Source organism: Delphinus delphis, chromosome 8 (genome assembly GCF_949987515.2).
Source record: "Delphinus delphis chromosome 8, mDelDel1.2, whole genome shotgun sequence".
Taxonomy (NCBI): Eukaryota; Metazoa; Chordata; class Mammalia; order Artiodactyla; family Delphinidae; genus Delphinus; species Delphinus delphis.
The window spans coordinates 14,268,499-14,289,679 of NC_082690.1; the positions used below are offsets into that span (position 1 = coordinate 14,268,499).

A 21,181-nucleotide genomic window follows, 5' to 3' on the forward strand; every position below is an offset into this window, starting at 1 on the left:
ATGTATAGCTTATCTGTAAGAAGCCTCTGATCTAGGCTCTCATTCCAAAAAAAGTTCTAAGGAATAGCATTTCACAGAAGTCCAGCTAGTACTGAGGCTTGCTCTAAATATTAGTAACTTAATAAGAGAATCATCTTTTAGCATAAGTAGCTCTAGAAAAATCTCATTCTCTGGAAGTTAAGGGGCGCAGCATATTAGCATGCTTTTTGATAAGCTCTTAAAATAAATAAATAAAAGTCTATTTTAACAGCCACCAAATAAATCTGCCAGAACAACCAGTGAAACAGTATAAGAAAGACTTAAATTCCTAGGTGACTCAATACAAAAGCTCCATGTACTAGAAGGGGCAATTAATAAATATTTTACTATCATTCCTGTAATGGTTTCAACTTTTATGCTTTTGAAGAGCTTCATAGAAAAATAATTATCTTCCTTTACTCAAAAATCTGGGAAGTTCCCACAGTAAACAGCCTTACTCTTATTCAAACTACAGAACACAATAAAATTAATTTTAATAATAAGTAATGTTCCTTAGTCTCCTACAAATCCTTGTCACAAAAAGTTAGTTTCACATAAAATATTCCCCTACTGAAAGACTAAAGCAATCCTCACACAGACCAAGACATTTAAAAGGAAGAACAGAACCATAAACACAGACAATCTATGATGCAAGAACTCCTTCAGGTCATGTATGTTCCCACTGAGATGTTAATTACCTTCCAAGTCTTTAGCAAATTTTATGTTTTAAATTATGATTAGACCATCCCTTACCCTGAGCTCTTCAACATTTGGGTACTCTGACAACTTCAGATTGGAGGTATCAAGGCGACGCTGATAATCTTCTAAGCGCTGAAAATGAGACAGGACACAGCTAAGGTTACTGCTTTGGATATCAATGACCTCCCTGTTCCTAGATCAAATGGACACTGTACCTGCATTCTGCTGAACTCTCTGCAATATCAGACACAACCGACAACTCACTCTTCCTTAAAACACTCCCTTCTTTTGGCTTTGGTGATATTACCCTCTCCTAACTTTCCTCCTACCTCGTTAGCTGTTCTTTTCCAATCTTCTTTTCAAACTCTCTGGCTGTTAACTAGCATATATTTACTTTCTAAATATGTAAATAATGTACATGGCACAAAATTCAGAAGGTAATATAAGGCACACAATAAACAGTAAGTCTCCCTCTAAGCCTGTCCTCTTGCCTTCCCAGCCCCAATTTTCCCTAAAGAAGAAACCTCTAATACCCATTTCTTGCGTAGCCTATGAGAAAAACTCTAAGAAAAAAGAATACATATGGATGTAAGCACGCTTGGCTCTGTTGCGTGTAGATATAGCTTTTTAAAAAGAAATATATGGTAACATAATACATTCATATGTGTATTACTCATTCAAAAGGTAATGCAATATATTCATATAGACATTTCTCTCTCTCTCTCCCTGTGTGTGTGTGTGTGTGTGTGTGTGTGTGTGTGTGTTTATCAGTCATCAATATATCTTGGAGACTGTTCCACATTAGCACATAGAGAGAGAGTAGTCTATTTTTCCAGTGGCTGCATGGTATTCAACTCTGTGAATGAACTATAGTTTTTTAACTACACCTTACTGATGGACATGTATATTAGAATAAATTTCTAGAGAAACAACTGTTAGACTAAAGGGTACGTTTTTCCCCAAGATTATAAAAATTTCCAAATATACAGAGAAGTCTGAATGTGTATAGTAAACACCCATATACCCACCATCTACATTCCACAACTAACATTTGCTACATTTGTCTTATCATATACCTATCCATCTATTCATCCCTCTATCTATCCATCAATCCAGCTTATATTTTGGATGTGTCTCAAAATGATATAACACACTTTATCTCTAAACATTTTAGCATGCATCTCATTAACAAGAGTTCAATATTTATTGACAGTTCTTTTTTTAAATTAAAATTTACATACAGTGAAATGTACACACTTTAAGTATACCTTTCCACCAGTTTTTACCAATGCATATGCCTGTGTAATCAAGCTCCTATCAAGATATGAAATATGACCATCGATCACCTCAGAAGGCTCCCTCATACTTCCTCCTAGCTAATCTCTGTCCCCAGATCCCCAGTGACAACCATTTTTCTGATTTTTTCCACCATAAATTAGTTTAGCCTTAGAAATTCACATAAATAGAATTACATATTTGTACTCTTTTGTGTCTGGTTTCTTTCACTCAGTATAATGTTTGTGAGAGTCATCCATTACTGCTAGTATTACTTTAGTTTATGACTATATTTGCATTTGGTTTATGCTATAAACATTCCTGCACAAGTCTATGGGCACGTATCTTCATTTCTCTTGGGTAAATCACCAGGAAGAGAATTGCTGGATCAAAGAATGGACGTGTGAATACGTACATTTTTAATTTAAGTATAAATTGCCAAATTGTCCTCTGGGGTTTTTATCATTTTACACTCCAAACAATACATTTGGAAGTTCCCGTTTTTCTACAGCCTCACCAACAGAGTGAATGAATGAGCAAACAAGCAGCTAGAGATGCTCAAAAAAGCCAAATACCACTCTGATGTTCTATCCCAAATTGATCCGGACCCACCTACTACATGAATAGTTAACAAATATCCCGCCCTTCAATTATGTAATAACAGATTCCAGGTAACACTAATTTAATATTCTTATTCTCACTGTCATCCTGTGTCTTCTTGCTTTTTCCTTCTTACCTGCTTGTTTTCTGCCTCCTTAACAGCCTGATTTACATAATTTAAGATCTGACGACAGTGATCGGCAGCTTTCTTCACCTTCTCCCTTTCTGTTGGCCATTCTAAATACGGCAAAGAAATCCAAAATGTAAAATGGAGGAAATAAGAAAAGAATGTAAGTATATACATAAATGAGATACCACTTTATTTCAACAGTTATAAAAGCATAGTAAGACCTTGAATATTTTATTTATTTTAACTTTTATTTTTATTTATTTTTTATTTTGGCTGTGTTGGGTCTTCGTTGCTGTGCACGGGCTTTCTCTAGTTGCAGTAAGTGGGGGCTACTCTTCGTTGCAGTGTGTGGGCTTCTCATTGTGGTGGCTTCTCTTGTTGCGGAGCACAGGCCCTAGGCGCATGGGCTTCAGTAGTTGTGGCACATGGGCTCAGTAGTTGTGGCACATGGGCTTAGCTGCTCCGTGGCACGTGGGATCTTCCCGGACCAGGGATCGAACCTGTGTCCCCTGCGTTGGCAGGTGGATTCTTAACTACTGCACCACCAGGGAAGTCCAAGACCTTGAATATTTTTATACCAGGCTAAAATCCTACAGCAGAATCTCAATTCAGGTAGTCTTTGGACAGGTAAGACTTCTTATCATAGTACTTTAAGCATCAATACTAACCTTTAAAAAGAAACCAAATCCAAGGAGAGATGCTTTATATCAAGTATCAGGCCCACCCAAAGGAGTGGGTTTCATTCACATTGTAAGCTATATAAATGGGACCCCTTTCCCCCTATCAAAGTGCACAGCCTACATGATTATGGACAGTGGACCCATTAAACAATATATTTTGAATGATAAAATAATTCAAAATAACTCCAAAATATGTTTCTTTGAATTTGGTATTATATTAAAGAAAGAAAATAGTTTACAACATTTGTATCATTAAAAGAAGATGAACTTCACCAAAATGTGTTGAGATTATGTTGAGGTTCTATTTTGGTAAAGAATACCAAAATCAGAATATTCAAAATTACAATCCTCCAAACAATAGTCCAACTATACTGAATAAATACATTAAAGTATAAAAGTTAATGTGTATGAGTATTTTCAAATTCCCAGCCATAAGAAACAGGCGTTTGATTGCATAGAATTATTAATGAGAGCTAAGTATAGAGCTCAACTGAGAAACTCAGATTCACTTCACGTTTCAAAACAGGAGAGTTGGAACGATATGCATTGGTTGGACTTAATGAAAGTATATATGTAGATACAAAACATCTCTGCAACCCAGTATAAGTCTTCTTCAAAGCAAATATGATATATGCTAGAGGAAGTATTGGTAAGCTTTTTTTGTACACTTTATGGGCCATATGGTCTTTGTCACAACTACTCAGCTCTGCTGCTGTATTACAAAAGTAGTCAGAGACAACATTTCAACAAGTGGGTATGATTATGTTCCAATAAAACTTTATTTACAAAAATACATGGTGAGCCAGATTTAACCCGTGATCCAGAGTTTGCTAAACCCTGTGCTAGAGCTATTAACGGAGTACATTAAATCAAACAGCCCAAAGAAGACTGGATTGAATCTTGTTAGAACATCTTGCCGTACTATTTGGAAATTCAATGTCCACACACCAGGATGCTGTGAGAGATTATTCAGCAGAAAATGTGTTTTTGTTGTTGTTGTTCCTAAGCTCTTTAATTTCAGTGAGAATGCTGTACCTGTGTATTTGGCAATATTATCCAATAGAAGAGGGTACTTAGTAAGCCTCTGCATTTGGGTGGGAATGATGTCTTTCAGCTGCAGACGACGACACAGTGGATTACTCTCAGCATCCTAAAATTAAAGTCAAATAAGTGAATTTGTAATTCTTATTAGGACTATGATTACCTAACACATACCACATATTCATCATGTAACTATCTACAGCAACACAGTTCTGGTTATTAAATCAAGACTTAAAACCTGCCAAGACATACCACTGCCACTCTACACTTCTGCTTTCTCCTTTAATCACATAACGTTGCCTTTATCACTCAGCCAATGGCTTCTGTGTTATCTATTCAAGCAAAGACTGAGAGCATCCATAATCAACTCTAAGAACTGCTTTCTTGTGAAAAAAGTTTTATCTTCACGTATTAAAAAAATCTAGTTACATTTTTCAACGACTGGCATTCCTACCAAAAGCTAGTCAGTTAATTTGCTGTCTGCCACTCCAAGTAGGCACAACAGCTCACCAGTCTCGATATATCAGCTCAACTGTACTAGGGTTCTGTAAGCTTTTCAGTGAAGCGCCAGACAGGGAATATTTTAGGCTCTGCACGCCATCCGTCTCTGCCACAACTATTCCACTCTGCTGTTTTAACACAAAGCAGCCACGGACAATACACAGAGGAATGAACTTGGCTGTGTGTAGTGAAGAGTTCTAAGATGGCCTCCAAGATGCTCACTTTCTGGTGTACACACCATACAATCCCCCCCCCCCTTGAGTGTGGACAGAACCTATGAATATGATGGGTTATCACTCCTGTGATTAGGTGACTATCAGTTAACTCTGAGTCAATCAAAAAGGAGATTGTCGTAGGTGAGTCTGACTTAATCAGAGGAGCCTTTAAAAGAAAGCTCTGTCAGAGAGACCCATTCCTACTGGCCTGGAAGAAAAGGACACATCCATCTTGTAAACTGCCTACAAGGGCCACGTAGCAGAGAGATGTGGGCATTCGCTAGGAGCCGAGAGCAGTTCCTAGTCAAACAGCAAGAAGACAGGGCTCCCGGTTATAGTTACAAGGAAACGAATTCTGCTGACAACCAGTGTAAGCTCAGAAGAGTGGCAGCTGAGAATTGCAGCTGCACGTGATACCTTGATTTCAGCCTGGTGAAAGCATGAAGAAAGGACACAGATAAACTGTATCTGTACTCCTAAACTGTAAAAGCTGTGACATAATACATTTGCATTAAGTTGCTACATTTGTGGTGATTTGTTATACAGCAATAAAAATATCAACTGTGTAAATACAGCTTTGCAAACTTTATTTACAAAAACAGGGAAGAGGCTGGATATGGCTGGTGGGCTATAGTTTACTGACCCTTGGTCTACACCAATATATGCCCTAGTAAGCATGACTGCTTGTTACGCTCTTCCCTGGGCTTGATATAAGGCCATTCTGATGTTTTGACGGTATTATTTTAATAGTGTACATGGGCCATTTCCTGACAGTATCTCCATGGCAATGTGGACTTCTATGTCAAGTATTGTAATCCTGCCATATATTCTTTATTATTCACCATTCCAGTATCATCTTTATATTTTCCAGTAATTTAAGAGAAAATGTATGGCTTTAAAAACGTAAACACAGACATAATCCTTGTAAAAAATTTAGTCGTAGGATTCCCCTAGTTTGTTCCGTAATTGATAAAAAATGGCATTTCTTTTTTCTTACATGACTCACTCAACTCACTTGCACAAAAGTCTGGAATCGAGAATCCTTTTTCTGACGAGACTTGATCATTTCCAGGGCAAAGGGTTGGTTACTGCAAAAGGTAGCAGCAGCGTGTTTCAACTTTTCCTCCCCGGGTCCACTGAACTGTGCCAAGAACGCAAAGAACACAACAGAGAATGGGATACTGAGTCTATATGAGGCCAGGCAAAATGAGAGACAGCCACAATCCTTCCAATATTCCAATACGTATCCTCAAGTGACAAGAAACAGAAATCTACACATTTTATGTGGATTATCAATGATTCTCCATTAAAAAGGGTCTGACCCTGACATATCCAGACCTTTCCTGATCATCGTCCAATGTTTTCTTGCTTGTAGCCTCTACCATAACTTACTACTTTTTCAGTCTATTCCACTTCTAAATCAGATAGAAACGTTGACACTTGGGGGAATATGAGACACAAAATGCTTAAAGACTGGGATTAAATTTGATTTTCTTAGAATGTGACACCTTCACAAAAATTACTGTCTTACTGCTCTAGGAAGAAAATCCTTGGGATTCTAAGCTTACTTTCTTACTGTGGAATCCGGGGCAGGTCATAACTTTTCTGGGTCACAACAAAATTAAATCACTGCTGCTTCACCCATGTAGAAGGTAGGGATCCATCCCTTGAATTTCTCTTGGGGAAGATTCATGAGCCTATGACCCTCTTTTACTAAAAATTATACTTTTTACTGATATTTTTCATTTGTAAATTTAAGTTTGTACATGCCACGATTTTAAGGTTTCTTATAAGACACCTAACAAGTGCTTCACTCATAATAGGTATTCTTATAAGTACAGGTCGAATAAATGATTTTTAAAACCACCTTTATATTTGTAGCAATTGCTTTATGGTTTATAAAGAAGCTTTTCATAAAAATCTCCCATTTAAAGCCATATTTCCAAAAGTTTATACACGAAGGCATTTTGTAAAAAATCCTTTTGTAGGGCGTTTGTAGTTAAATTCAGAGTATTTCTTCTTCAACTATGACACATACGAAGTGATATTTTAATAGGTTGCTCCAATGTTGTATTCTTATTCTATTATAAATATCACTCAACATATTTAGAGATGAGACTGGCAGCATTTTTGGTATGTTAGTCAATCCAGGTGTCACGCAATTACTAACAGTGGCTGTTTACAAAAGAAAATAACACCCTAGCCGTAAGCAGTTTTACAGTGGTTTTACTAGCAGCATAAGTATATATAAGGTGACCTCAAGGGACCAATATTGGAAAAATATTCTCCAAAACTATTTTTTAAAAAATAGAGTAGGGCTTCCCTGGCGGCGCAGTGGTTGAGAGTCCGCCTGCCGATGCAGGGGACACGGATTCGTGTCCCGGTCTGGGAGGATCCCACATGCCATGGAGCGGCTGGGCCGGTGAGCCATGGCCGCTGGGCCTGCGCATCCGGAGCCTGTGCTCCGCAACGGGAGAGGCTGCAGCAGTCAGAGGCCCGCGTACCGCAAAAAAAAAAAAGAAAAAAAAATAGAAAAAGAAATAGAGTAAATCTAGACACCTGTTTATGATTTTTGCTTTTAGTATTTCTGGCCAACGCTTTGCCCTAAATTAACCCTTTGTACCTAGCAGCTGCTAACCAAATTGGTTAGTCCATTCTGCTTTTCCTCAACATTTTATAGGCATATGACATTGGTCAAGAATACAATTCTTTTTGAATGTTCTAAAATAAATTTGTGGTCCCACTTTTAAGAGGTATCTCCGCTTTATTTTACCATGTAGTAGATTTATGCAGTCCAAAGGACTGTGGTACGAGGACCAATGTACTTCTGTACCTTATTAATGATGAATCTCACTTGACACTTGGTGTTAAACATTATTTTTATTAGATGCAAATTAAACTGCTTAGGAATCAAGATTGATATCGTTAGGTCCATATGACTTACAACTTTTTAATCCAAACTTAACAAGAAAATTGATGCTACGCTATGTCATACTACGAATTTTCTGTTTCAAGTTGAGTAGAGTGCTGCCAAGGCAACAGAACTCAGAGATCAAGAAACAAAATGAGTCCCACCATCACAGAGTAGCCACAGAATAAGCTGGATTTTTCAAGGAAGTTAAGTCTCCTTAATAACAATGATGTCAGCGTGGGCCTAAGGAGAAAATGCTTTGGAAAGTTCAGTAAATCCAAGATGAGACTGGATTATGATTCCCTGATCTTGTTCTACATGTCAAGTGGCTAATGGCTAAGAAGAGTTCTACTAACAGATTAGGAGATTCTGAGTTACAGTCTCACCATCAATGAAAGGAGTAGGATCAAGATTGTTTTAGTCAACTTTCTAGTGTTTAATCATTGTAAAATTATCAATCATTGTAAAATTCCCAAAAAGTTATCATTGTAAAATTACCAAAATCTTGTGACATTTCCTCAGTCTACATATTGAAGTAAATATCTGTCGGCATAGCTAAACAGTTCTTGTTCAACCAGTGTTAAAATTTTGAGAACTACATCACATATTTTACTATTATTCACAGCCTTAACTATAGTACTTTCTTTAAATGTCTGGATCAAACCCACTTTCCCCTAGTAAGATTTTCTGTATGTTCCAGTTCAGGTCTCCTTGCTATCTATTCCCATAATAACCTGTATTCTCCCCTTTTTGTAACACTAATCACACTTGAAATAACTAACGACTGTTTTTTAATTACCCTTGTTCCCTGCATCGGCAGGCAGACTCTCAACCTCTGCACCACCGGGGAAGCCCCTAACGACTGTTTTTTAATTTTTTTTTTCCCATTGACTATAAGCTCCACTGGCTCAGGAGCCATATCTGTTTTGACTGCCACTGCATCCCCAGTACCTAGAACAGTGCTTGGCACGTGAGTATATATTATGGAGTATATACTGATAAAGAGTCAGCTGGAAAGATAACTACAATTTGACAAACAGCTACTATAGTCTCTGAACTCTTTCCTGGTACGTAAGATTAAGTAATTTTCACCCTTCTACTTTTGTGATGGTAGTTTTGGATCTACAATTGTCTAATGTTTTACAGTACAATTCTGAGATTTTGACAACAGGAGACAGTTAAAATTCTACATCGGTTAAATTATTTTTTATCAATATCCATGTTACTCTACATTCTTTTAAACACAAAGAACTAGTACCTTTAATTTGATGAGAAAGGAGCATGTAGTTGATTGGGCACTTATTAGAAGAATAAGTAAGAATACACAGTTGGACCCCTTTTCATCTTTACATTAGCTTTGCAAAATGGAGGAGTTTGCATATTTGGGAAGGTTAGCAACTTAACCTTGAATCTGATCAAGTGTCTATGACAATTTTTAAATTAAATAGCAAATCTCCTTACCCAAGTCAGCAAATCTTCCCCAATCTGATCAATAACAGATGTCTCATTCCTCTTTCGAACAGCCTTCATTTGCTCATTCAACCCAACTAAGGGAGAAAAAAAACAATGAAAAAAGTTAAGCATACATTCATTTCAGGCTGAGATACTGGTAATACCACGAACCTAAATTTTCAAAAAAAAAAAAGGATTTTCAGAGTAGCGTATAGCTGCTTCTGATGGCCTTAAATATAAATCTGGACCCAATTCCTATAAACCTAAATGTTTTGAGTTCTATCTGAAAAACAGTTGCCAAAGCATAAAACAATGTGGAAACTAGCACATTATACACACTGAGGTGCATCAAATACGCATTTAACCTCAAGACTCCATCTATAACCAACCATGTTCATAAAAAACAAAGTTCAATTGTATAGGTGACTCCGTCCACTGTTCCTCTCAAAATGTGTGTGTTCCCAGGCAATGGACATCATCATGCTTGAATGTGTCCGTGCACACTGGTGAGACCTAGGATCACCCACAAAGGGTGGGTGATCCTAGGTCTCACCAACCATTTGGTGGGAGGGTGTTGGTAGGTGGTGATGGCATCCTTGATGAAAGATAGACTGAAAACTAAGGGTCCTGGAGAAACAGTGACTTAAAAAGAGAGGAACTGGTACCACTGCCTACAAAAGTCCAAGATAACTACAACCAGGGAAAGCCAGCAAGACAGATTCTTTATGTATTCACTCAAGCATTCCAAGCAACAAAACAATAAAATAATTTAATTCCTGAAAATATTCCCACCATGGGATTATATGCTGTATATTACTACTTACAAAATATATTTATACATATATTATTATATAGAATACATTTTTTAAAAACATAAATATTGTAATCAATAGGGAATTTCCAAGGGTAATTTTAACTATTCATGTTTTTCATCTCAGGCATTGACTTTAGGCCCTAAGTCCTGTGTTAACACTTTGTATAAAAAAGCCTGATGGGGGCGTGGGGTGGGGGTAAAGGGTTGGGGAGAAATTCAAAGATCCAATCATTTCTTTATGTTATGCTCACATTTAATTATATAATTTCAGGAAAGCTAACACATGGATACATTTATAAGGTTTTACTGTTATGGTCCCTTTACATACAGTCTTTTATCTATTGGAAATGTTAGGGAAAAAGATCAGAGTCAATTTCTCTTACTGTGAAGTTGAAGAATATCTTCTAAGTTTGAAAAAATTTTCCGTAGTTCTGAAGGTGACAGAATTCCTTCTCTGGAAACTCGCTGATAGAACACTTGATCTAGAACCTTCAATGTTCGAACATGAGCTCTTTCAGTGTAGAACAATTCTAAGTAGGAAAAAAAGGAAATGTAAAATGTTACCTTACTTAGAATGGGATCAAACATAGGCTTTAGCTGAAATTAAGTAGCAAATGAGTTATATAATAATTATTTGTAGTTTTGAAAGGATATAGTATCTCTGAAGTCACTTCTTGATTACATTAAACTCTCCTACAGAGGTATAAATACTGGCAAATGAAAAATATCATCAAAACTATTTTGTACTTAAAACTTAACAACGTACTCCAAAATCCATTGGTTGGGAGCACCAACCAATCACAACTCCAGCATTAGAAAACTGTAAGCCCAAAGAGCACACAGACTTTGAATTGAACCCTCCTCAGAAATAACAGCACTCTGTGTTACCTAATTTGCCTATAAACTCTTATTTCTGAGGCCAGACTTTATAATCTCACTATGTCTCAATGCTGCTAGAGACAGGAAGGATATTTATTCAAATCACAGCCTAAAGACAGCAGCAGGTACAGCTTCCATGTCATCTCTCTGTCACATATATGCTAGGATAAAATAAAGAACATGCACGAGGATAAAGGAAGACCTAGATTCTAGTTTTCTTCCAGTCACTTATCAGCTGTATGATCTTGACTAATTCAACCACTCATCCTGAGCCTTAGCTTCCTCATTTACAATCTATGCATAAAAATAACTTAGCCTGAAAGTAAAGTGATGGGACAAATGTCTCAATGATTTTTCAAGTTTAAGATCTATAATGCTATGAATTTTAAATAACCTGAATGCTAAATGCATTTTCCTTTTAAATTATCAATAAGAATCATACAATCATTTGCATTTTTAAGTTGGAAAGTTCAAGGATCATCGATCTATTAGTTTAATTTCCTCTCTGTTCAAAACAAAAGGCTAGCAGACACTTCGAAGCAAACTCCAAGGCTCAGGGGTTGGTTTAACTCTAATAAAACTCAATATATGTGAATAACAACAACAAAAACTAATTGAACTCACCATTAATTACTTCCTGTCTTTTGATCTCACAAGGCTTTAGTGCCAATAACACTTCTCGACTAACGAGCTGTTGCCAGTTGGGTGGATCTGTCTCTAAGTCATTTTCAAACTGTTCATCCTCACTTTGACTTTCTCCAAAAGCTATGCTGTCAAACCTAATGAAGAAAAAATAATGGATTCTATTTGAGGATATCACATGGACAATAGCACAAGTCTTTACACTACAGTAAATCAGTCATATTTCTGAAGGACTGCTTTGCACAGAGCCTGAAACATCATCCTCTCTTACAAAACAGCTTACATGTGTTATAAATACATCATCATCTCCTACAAAACAGCTTACGTGTGTTATCAATACCTCTATAAATATCTTTTAAATAATTGTGTTTATTAAGAAATTTCTTTTATACTATCTAACAGATTTGTGTACAGGGTTTCTTTTCCTTTAAAACTAGGACTTTGGGGAGAAAAGATATATTTCTTAAAATATACCCTATTGAAAGCTACTTTAGGAATACTTACTTTCGAAAGGGCTTTGGTGTCCCATGTTCAGTCACCCTAAAATGATGGAGAACAGAGAGTCAACACAAAAACAAAACAGAAATCAAGAAATTTATGACAAAGATTCTCAAAATTGTGTTAAACTACAGTGGCTGATAAATAATTCTGGATATTGCAATGATTTAGTATCAAATAAATTAAAAAACATTTCAGTACCTATCTAGTATTTACTACCAGTAAGTTCTACTTCTTCCCCCAAAAAACACATGGGGGAAAAAATGCTACGGAGTGTAGGCATACTATACAGTGAAAAGCTTTTAAGCAATGTCCTAAACGCCCCTAAGATATCACTGAATTACCTTTCCACTTCCCATTCCTCCTCCTGCACTTGGTCTAATGGAGGAGGTGGGAAGTCAAAGATGGTACTGGGAGTACGAGGTGTGCCATCTAAGGAGTCTCCAGATGCTGGCGTTTCTCCAACTTGCTTTGATCCTGAAAAGACACAAGTCAGACATTCAGGTGCTGTTACTAAAGACAATGATTAAAAAAAAAAAAAAAAAGAATTAGTAACCCAGAAAGTTTCCACCTCACCCATAGCCAAATTCTTCCTTAAACAATTGCAGGTTAGCTAGAAACAAAATTCTAATATAAAAATTTTAAATGCACTAAAAAATAAACAGGAAAATCATTTTTAAGCAGGTTTTAAAAAATCAACATAAGATATGGCAACAACTCAGAAGGGCGTATGATAAGGAGACACATTCTCTTACTTTATCCTTTTTTACCCCCAGTGCCAATCTTTTTCATTCAAATTTTAGTTATTATGGGGGTCTACCTCCAAATAATAACCTCATAGTTCTTTTTCTTGATTTATTATATTTAGGAAATATCTATCTCTTCTTCCTCCGAGGATTTTGCTCACTTATATGCCCCATCTTCACTTCCCTCCCCTTTTTCTTCCCACTGTTTAATAACTATATTATTATTCCTAGTTGGCTTATTTGTTATTCCCTAAGCTTAAATGATAGAATTATATACATATCTTTTTTCCAACAAGGTGTTAGTATCTTAATTCTCCTCTATGTCAAATTGGGTATTTAGTGTCCATAACCTTCTCTTTAATTATATTTCTTTCCTTTACAACTAAATATTCTGTGCTTTGCCTATTAGGTTGATTCTAAAAGTCTGAAAACAAATAGTGTGCTTACATTATTATGACCATACACATATTGTAATACAACATATATATACATATTATTCATGCCAGGTTAAGAGGCATGTTAGTTAGGATTAGGTTTTCTTTTCTACTGGTCCAATCATACAACTCCTAGGCCACTTGAAATAGAGTATTTATTACATTAAAGTCATATACTCAATCAATTACTTTAAGATTATGCCATTTTTAAATTCTGCTTCATGTTCAAATCATGACAACTTTCTTGAACAATTCTGTTCTTCTTAGCATTTCTAAATGCCTTTCTTTTATTGCTGTCAAAGTAATATAATTTTACCAAGTCACAGACTTTTTCATCTGTTACTATAAACTGCTTAAAATCTCCTTTTCTCTTATCCCCTAGGTTCTTCTTGTGTTCCAATCTGGAACAGCTGTTCCCTTGGCCTGTGACACAACTATCATCCTAGAACTGCCCTTCACCACTTTCCTGGGTTGTTTCCACTGTTTCCTGGACCCCATGAGATTTTCTTTCTTAAGTTTTCTCTCATTTTGCCGGAGTGCGTATCTTAAATTATTTTCAAGGAAAGGGTGCAGTTCAGTTAAACTCTGAATCCTGGAGTATCTGAAAATGTCTTTGTACCTTTCTTCATATTTGATGGGTAGTTTGGATGGATATAGAATTCTAAGTTCAATGCCATTTTCTTTCAGCAAGTTGAAGGCATGGCGCCTTTGTATTCTAGCACCTAATGTTCTGAGAAATGTGACAGCATAATCTCCACTTTCTTTCTCTTGAAAGCTTTCAGGGCTCTTTTTCTTTATCTCTGATGCACTGACATTTCCAAAGCTACTCTAGGCATGGGTCTTTTTTTAAGACATTATTACTCATTGTAGTTGGTTCCGGGTGAGCCCCTTCTGTTTGAAAGACATGTATTCTTTTTCAGCGCTGGGAGGCCCTCTTCTGTCATTTCTCTGACTGCCTCTCCTCCAGTTCCTCTGCTGATGTTTTGTGAATCTCCGTGGTGGCTCTCTACATAATTCTTGCCTCTCCAATTTCTATCTCTTGATGTCTCTGATACAGATTCTGAAATATTTCCTTGACTTTATTTTTAGGGACTTCTTTTTTTTCTTCTTATTTAATTATTAGCAGCTGTGGTGGTCTGAAAATACGTCCACAAATTCTTTGCTACTCCTCCCTTCACAGCAGTGGCACCTAATTTTTCTCTCCTTGAATGTGGGCTGGATTTAGTGACTTGCTTCTAACTTGCTGAAATAAGGGGGTATATCCATACAGACTAAGTCATACAGAAAAACACTGGGATTTCTTTCTCGCTCTCCTTTGGATCACTCTGGGAAAGTCAGCTACCATGTCAGGGAACACTCAAGCAGTTCCACGGAGAAGCCCACGTGGGGCGGAGCCGAGGCCCCCAGCAAGGAGCTAAGTCTTCCTGCCACCAGCCACCTGCGGAAGCACGGAAGAGGTCTACTGGCCCCACTAAGCTTTCAGATGGCTGGTTGACATCCCGACTATAGCTTTATGAGAGACTCCAAGCCAGAACTGCCCAGCTAAGCTGCTCTTGAGTTCCTTACCCACCAAAAATGTGAAGTAGTAAATATTTTTTGTATTAAGCCATCAAGCTTTGGGGTAATTTATCACAAAGCAATTAATAACTAATAAAACAGTTATTATATGTAATAGTTACATTAAAACATTTTGGTCTCTGCTCCCTTTTTATAACATCCTATTCTTGCTTTAGATATAATAACCTCTTTAATTTCTTCAAGAATACTATCTAATTTAGAGGTATTTTTATAAGTTCTTACTTATTGCCTAAATTATTTTCTGCTAGTGGCAGTTTTTGTGTTTATTTTGTATTTTCTTTTTTATGCCATTAATATGTTTGGCATTATGTATTATCTTAGGTCTGGACTCTAATAACTTTTGCCAACAGTGAGTAATGCTGTTCATATGTAAGAATAAAAGACTGGGCAGCTGACTTGGCTTTCCGTTCTGCTATGTGGAAGTAGGGCCATTTCAGCCGGAAGCTCCTCAGAGCAGGGTAAGCCCCTGGCATGCCTATTGTCATGCTCCAGGCCCCCTAAAGTGAGCTCCAGGGCACTAATACCATGGAGGACTTAACTCCTTATACAATTCACTCAACTTGTATAACAAAGAGCATATTCATTTTCTTCCGATACAGGAATGACACACTGCTTATATTCTACAATGTAAGGATCAGAAGCTGCTGACATAACTGTTTTGATTACAGACCTTCAATTAATTCATCATTTTCAGCTTTACTTCTTACTCATGTACTCCATAACTTATGCCAACTCTGAGCCCAAAGTCTCTCCTGGGTTCTAATTGACAGACTGGCTCCCACCTTGGACTCCTTAAACGAACTACAGGCTCCGACTTCCTTTATGTTGTTTTATCCATCAAACCACTCTTGCCCACTTTCAATCTCCCCAAAATTTGTTGAAATCTCTTACTGAATGATATCTTTTCTTCCTCTACTTCTTTTCTCTTTATGATTTTTGTTTATTCATTACCTACCATGCTTTTATTTCAATGAGACATGAGAGCCATGAATTAATGCATCACTCAGTCCTACATCTTCAGAATTCCATATAAGACAGAACCTCCACACTTCTCTACAAATGTCACCCCTACTTCTTTGTCTTGAGTAAAAACTTTCGTATCCCATGGAAGGTAACCTCTTCTGCTACAGCCCTCTCAAACAGAGACTGATGTTTCAGTCATACACTGTGTACTGCAGGGTGGAGATGAGATAGAGACCCTTCTTTTTCCTCAGTACTACTTTTAGACTATTATCTTACCTTCTTATAAAAATCCCTTGCTCTACTGAGGCTCTCACTCTCTGAATAATATCACATGTTCTCCCCCCACCAACAACCATCTAGCAACACTGAACCTTTGGCTGCTGGCTCACAGTCTTCCTCTCTGTGCTATTACCATATGCAGTGATCTCAAAGTCGGTGGTATAAAGGTATTCAAACCCTTGGTTCCTTGTTCCTTACCCTCTTCATCTATAGTAACCCCCTCTTTGCCACCTTGGTGACCACTCCCACAGATTTATCCTTGATCTTGTCATACCAGAAATTGAACTGCTTCCAAAATCACCAATATAGAGAAGCATTTCCTTCTCCAAATAAAACCACCTAATTCTTCCAGATCACTTGCTTCAGAAACCCATTATAACAAGTATGAAGAAATATGGTAATAAGCTCTTTCCTCAATTATCTACAATTACTTCCTATCTTTCTTTACTTTTCAAATTCCCTTGCCCTTCTCACTAAACCCAAACTCTCAGCTAATAACCTTGCCCTTCACATATACCCCACATATCATCGCTTCTCTCCTTCTCAAAACTTTGTTCTATTGGATACATAGTCCAGCTCCCGCATTTTCAACCTCTTCCTCTCCACTGGCTTCCCCTTAGCGTTAAAAAAAAAAAACAAAAAACAACCCTGGTAATCTTAGATTTTTTAAAAAGTCTTCTTTAGATGCACCCCGCTCCCCGCATACACACATCTGCCTCTGACTTCTGACCAGTCCTCTCAACACTCCCCACGATTTGAAGTTTTTATTTGTATGACTTATCTTCCCAGAAGACTAAGCTGCATGGGGCAAGAATCTACATATTACTCTGTATGATAACATCTGGCACAGAGCTAATGCCTGACAGAGGAGTCCGTAATAAACATTTTTTGAATGGATAAGAATGCAAAATTACCATTCAGCACAGATTTGTCACTGGTTATATAATATTAAAATATTAAAACTAAAACTGGGATTCAGTCTCGATTTAAATAACCTGCCACTCTATTTCTTAGTATAGTTGTTTTAAAATCCTGACACTTAGCTAAGTTGAACTACAGCATTAGCTCACCCATATCATTCTCTTTCCCTCCTTCCTGGGAAAGAGTGGCCCCTGAAACCATGGAGGACATGGAATTGGCTGGCAGGTATCCAGTGTCTACTCCTTCACTTGTTAATCCACTCTGGCGCAACTTAGCAGAGTCCTGAGGTTCAGGACTCACAGATGAGGGTGTGGATATGTGCTTAGGGTGGCGCTGCTTCTGTAGTTCCATGGCTCTGCCAACTGAACAGAAAGCAACAGTTAATAATTCATGCTGCAAAACAGCTTAAAAAAAAAAAGATGCTGAAAAGAATCTAGAAAAATGTCTGGAACATGGTGGGCCCTAGAAAAATATAACGTGAATTATTATACAGAGTGAGGGATAGATAGATAGATAAACAGATCGACAGAAAGAAGGGAGGGAAAGGAAAGAAAGGAAGATAGAAAGAGAAGGAAGGAAGGAGGGAGGAAAGAGAGAGCAAGAGAGAGAGAGAGAAAAAAAGAGAGAAAAGAAAGAGAGAGAGAAAGAGAGAAAGGCAGGAGAAGGTGAAGGAGGATGAAGAGAAAAGGGTGGGAGATGGTAGAAGATGAGGCGGGTGAGAAGAGGCAGGAGAAGAAGGGGCATGAGAAAAGGAGCTGAGGAGAGCAACAGTGGGTGGGGGCAGAGGGGATGCCGAGAGCCGGAGATGGACACGTACGAAGCTGTATTCATTTGTAAGAGAGAAGATGAAGCCTTTTAGCTCTGTGAGCTCTTAGCAAGCCCCTAGCTTCTCGCTAACACTCACAACTTCATCATCACGACATGCCTCAGAGACCATGCAGAATAATCCTTATGCTGCCCATTACCACTGTTCACATCAGTCACCATGAGAAGCTAAAGACTCTCAGCTCATCGTCCCCCATAACCTGGCACATCCCCACACAGCTTTGTACATCTCTAATCCTAAAATTCTTCCTTCCCCAATTCCTACAATTCCTCTTCTGTATCCCTTGGAACTCATGGTCAGCATCTGTGAAATGCTCTGTTCTCCTCAACCTCTTCTCTAAAAATTTCCTTCATCTTCTCAGTGTTTCTCAGCAAGGGGCACCACTGACATTTTGAGTGAGAGTTCCTCATTGTGTGGGACATTCAGGTTCACTGTATCACAATACCCCCCCAACTCCAGCCCATGCCAATATTTTCAAATGTGGTACCTGTCACCTTGAAGACCACTATATGAGCTAATTTCTCTCCCCACAGCAGCTCGCCCACCCCTACTTCTCCTGCAGCCCTCTCTAGGAGACTGCCTCTCCAATAGGCCTGAGGGTGGAGGGACATCAGGAAATAAAACACAATGAAGAGGTGGAAAAACTGCAGAAGTATGGAGTAAGTGAGTAATGTATGTATAAAGAGGAAAAACAAAGTGTGGTGGAGAAATCCATGCACATCTTGTTTTATAAATTTAACAATCAGAATTTGAATGCAAACAAAATCAGAACAGGTAAGTAAACTATGTTATGGACAACTAATGGAATACTCTACTGACATTAAATAAGATGTTTATGACAACTGTGAAGTCACATGGGGCTTTAGTTCAGAAATCACATTGAATAGAAACAACGGAAGTTCAGTGGAAACACTTCTGGAACACCTTTTTCCAGCAACCCATTCTAGCTAAATGAGCCTAGATGTAAAGACGGCATGGAAGGGTGGGAATGCAGCATTTTAAACTTCAACGTACTTGCACTGTTGTCATGACGGCTTGGTCTCCTTGGGGGTCCCAAGATGCTGGGGAATCCTCTTCGCTTCCCTTTTTCTTCGCCTTCCCTATCTTTCTTCATACTTTGCTAGAGTTGAGGTACAATCAAAAAGATAACACATACGTAACAGAGTAGATTTCTTTTGTTGCTTTTAAACAGAAACACATTCTAATGGTCAGTTGAAAGAAACTGGTTAAATGTAAATGAAAGACACACACAGGGCACTCACTAGAGGCTGGCACACAGTACTATGCACATACCAAACTCAAGATGCCTTTTCAAACCCTTCAGAACTGACAATTTTGGAAAGTAAAAGGTAGGTTTATAGCACATTTACTGGGAGCCTGTTCTAAGTAATTCATTCATCTGTTGAACAATATTTACTAAGCTAATAATGTACGAAGGCACTATGCTAAAAGCTGGGGATACAATGAAGGAGGTCCTTATCTTCATCCAGATTTACAATCTAACAAAAAAGAAACCAAGCCATACAAAATTACAAACACTGACAGGTACCATAAAAGAAAAGTATGAGGCCAGAACAGTTAGGGACAGCTCTCTGTATAAACTACTAGTTTCACTTTTCACACTGCCTAATAAATTAGCTTGTATGGCTGGATTTCTCACTAGATTTTGAGTTTCTTGAGAACAGGGACCACATCTTATTCCTATTGGCATGCCTAGCACTAATTTGCTGAAAAAGTAAATACTAAGAAGAAGGAAAGCACTGCAATCAGATGTAAAGAAGCATGGAGACCTTAACACACTATTATTATTCTAGTCTTACCTTGATTTTTGGAAGGAATCCAATCCGACCTCGCTTGTGCTCCAAATTTCGAGGTTCTTTCACTTTTACTCCCAAATGCTTCATGTACATGAGAATAACATATTGCATTGTTGAACTGAGGGAGAAAGGATTAAGTAAAATAAGACTTCTGGGAAGGGATGGTGGGTAGAATAAAGATATCAAATGACTTCCAAAACCCCAATGCTGAAATTCTTAGAATTCATCAAGTGAAAAATAAGGAGCTATCTATTCACTGTGAATAGTAAAGGATTCTACTCAAGATACTAGAATATTAGTCAAGTAAAATACAGGCCACCAGAGGGAGACAGTCTATATTTTTATGTTAAAAGAAAGAAATCATAATTTAGGGCAGGAGACAAGATAGTTTCTTTTTTCCTTAAAAATTCTAGGAAAAAAGTAGTTATATTACCTCTTATCTTCTTCTACAGCCTGAGCAGTCATTCTAAAAATAAAAACATTTAAAAATGAAACATTAAAGTTTAATAAAAGAGCTGTTATTAAACTCAGATAACTGAAACAGCAGAACAGAGCCAAATGCTTTGGGACCCACCCCAAATCTCTGTCACCTGGAATAAAACATCAGAAAAATTCTAATCCCTGAAGGAACCATATGCTTTTCACACTCATGTCATCAACCGTAAATGTCTGATAGCAAGAAACATTTCCAAAGTCTGTGAATTGAAGCCAATATAAGTATTCAACCTGTTTTTGATCAGTTAGAAATTTTATAGTTACTCATTTTACCAACACCCAGAAAAAGAAATACAAGAACGTCATCGAAAGTATCAGCATAAATGTAAAATTCCAGCTTCTCAAGTATTACGACAGAATAAACAGCTCCACATAGACAACCTGACCCCCCTTCTAAATTTGTTCACTTTAAGCACAATTAGCATCTTAGTAGAGAGGGCCTTTCTACATGTATTTCTGTTACTTACAACACTTCTTCAATTTTGGCAACAATCTGCTCTGCACATGCCCGTTCCTTCTCCAAAGTTACCCGGTCCTTGTCTCTCTCTGCATCAATTTTAGTCAGTTCGCTTTCAGCCAACGTCAGCCCCATGCTACGTTTCTGTCTAAAGGGAATAGGAGAAATTTCCTGAGGTAGCCTAGAGAAAAACTACCTCCCTCTGGAGATGTTTCATCAGAGTTTCCACAGCTGTGAATTTCTAGCAACAGGCAAAATGTCACAGTTTTCTATTTGGGGGCCCATGTCACCTAGGACACTGGAGGAAGAA

General features: G+C 37.6%; 1 protein-coding gene across 4 annotated transcripts in view; it reads right to left on the reverse strand.

The window, feature by feature from the left end:
- ARHGEF12 (Rho guanine nucleotide exchange factor 12) overlaps positions 1-21,181 on the reverse strand; it is a 144,400-nt gene that overhangs the window by 13,120 nt on the left and 110,099 nt on the right. For all 4 annotated transcript variants that reach the window (XM_060017777.2, XM_060017778.2, XM_060017776.2 and 1 more), the window contains 14 exons: positions 20,882-21,019; positions 20,353-20,385; positions 19,923-20,037; positions 19,117-19,222; positions 17,426-17,638; positions 12,700-12,832; positions 12,362-12,397; positions 11,840-11,994; positions 10,720-10,866; positions 9,532-9,617; positions 6,175-6,300; positions 4,438-4,552; positions 2,729-2,829; positions 772-849 (listed from right to left, as the gene is read on the reverse strand). In XM_060017777.2, the coding sequence (XP_059873760.1) occupies positions 772-849; positions 2,729-2,829; positions 4,438-4,552; positions 6,175-6,300; positions 9,532-9,617; positions 10,720-10,866; positions 11,840-11,994; positions 12,362-12,397; positions 12,700-12,832; positions 17,426-17,638; positions 19,117-19,222; positions 19,923-20,037; positions 20,353-20,385; positions 20,882-21,019 (1,582 nt within the window). The remainder of the gene's footprint in view (positions 1-771; positions 850-2,728; positions 2,830-4,437; positions 4,553-6,174; positions 6,301-9,531; positions 9,618-10,719; positions 10,867-11,839; positions 11,995-12,361; positions 12,398-12,699; positions 12,833-17,425; positions 17,639-19,116; positions 19,223-19,922; positions 20,038-20,352; positions 20,386-20,881; positions 21,020-21,181) is intronic.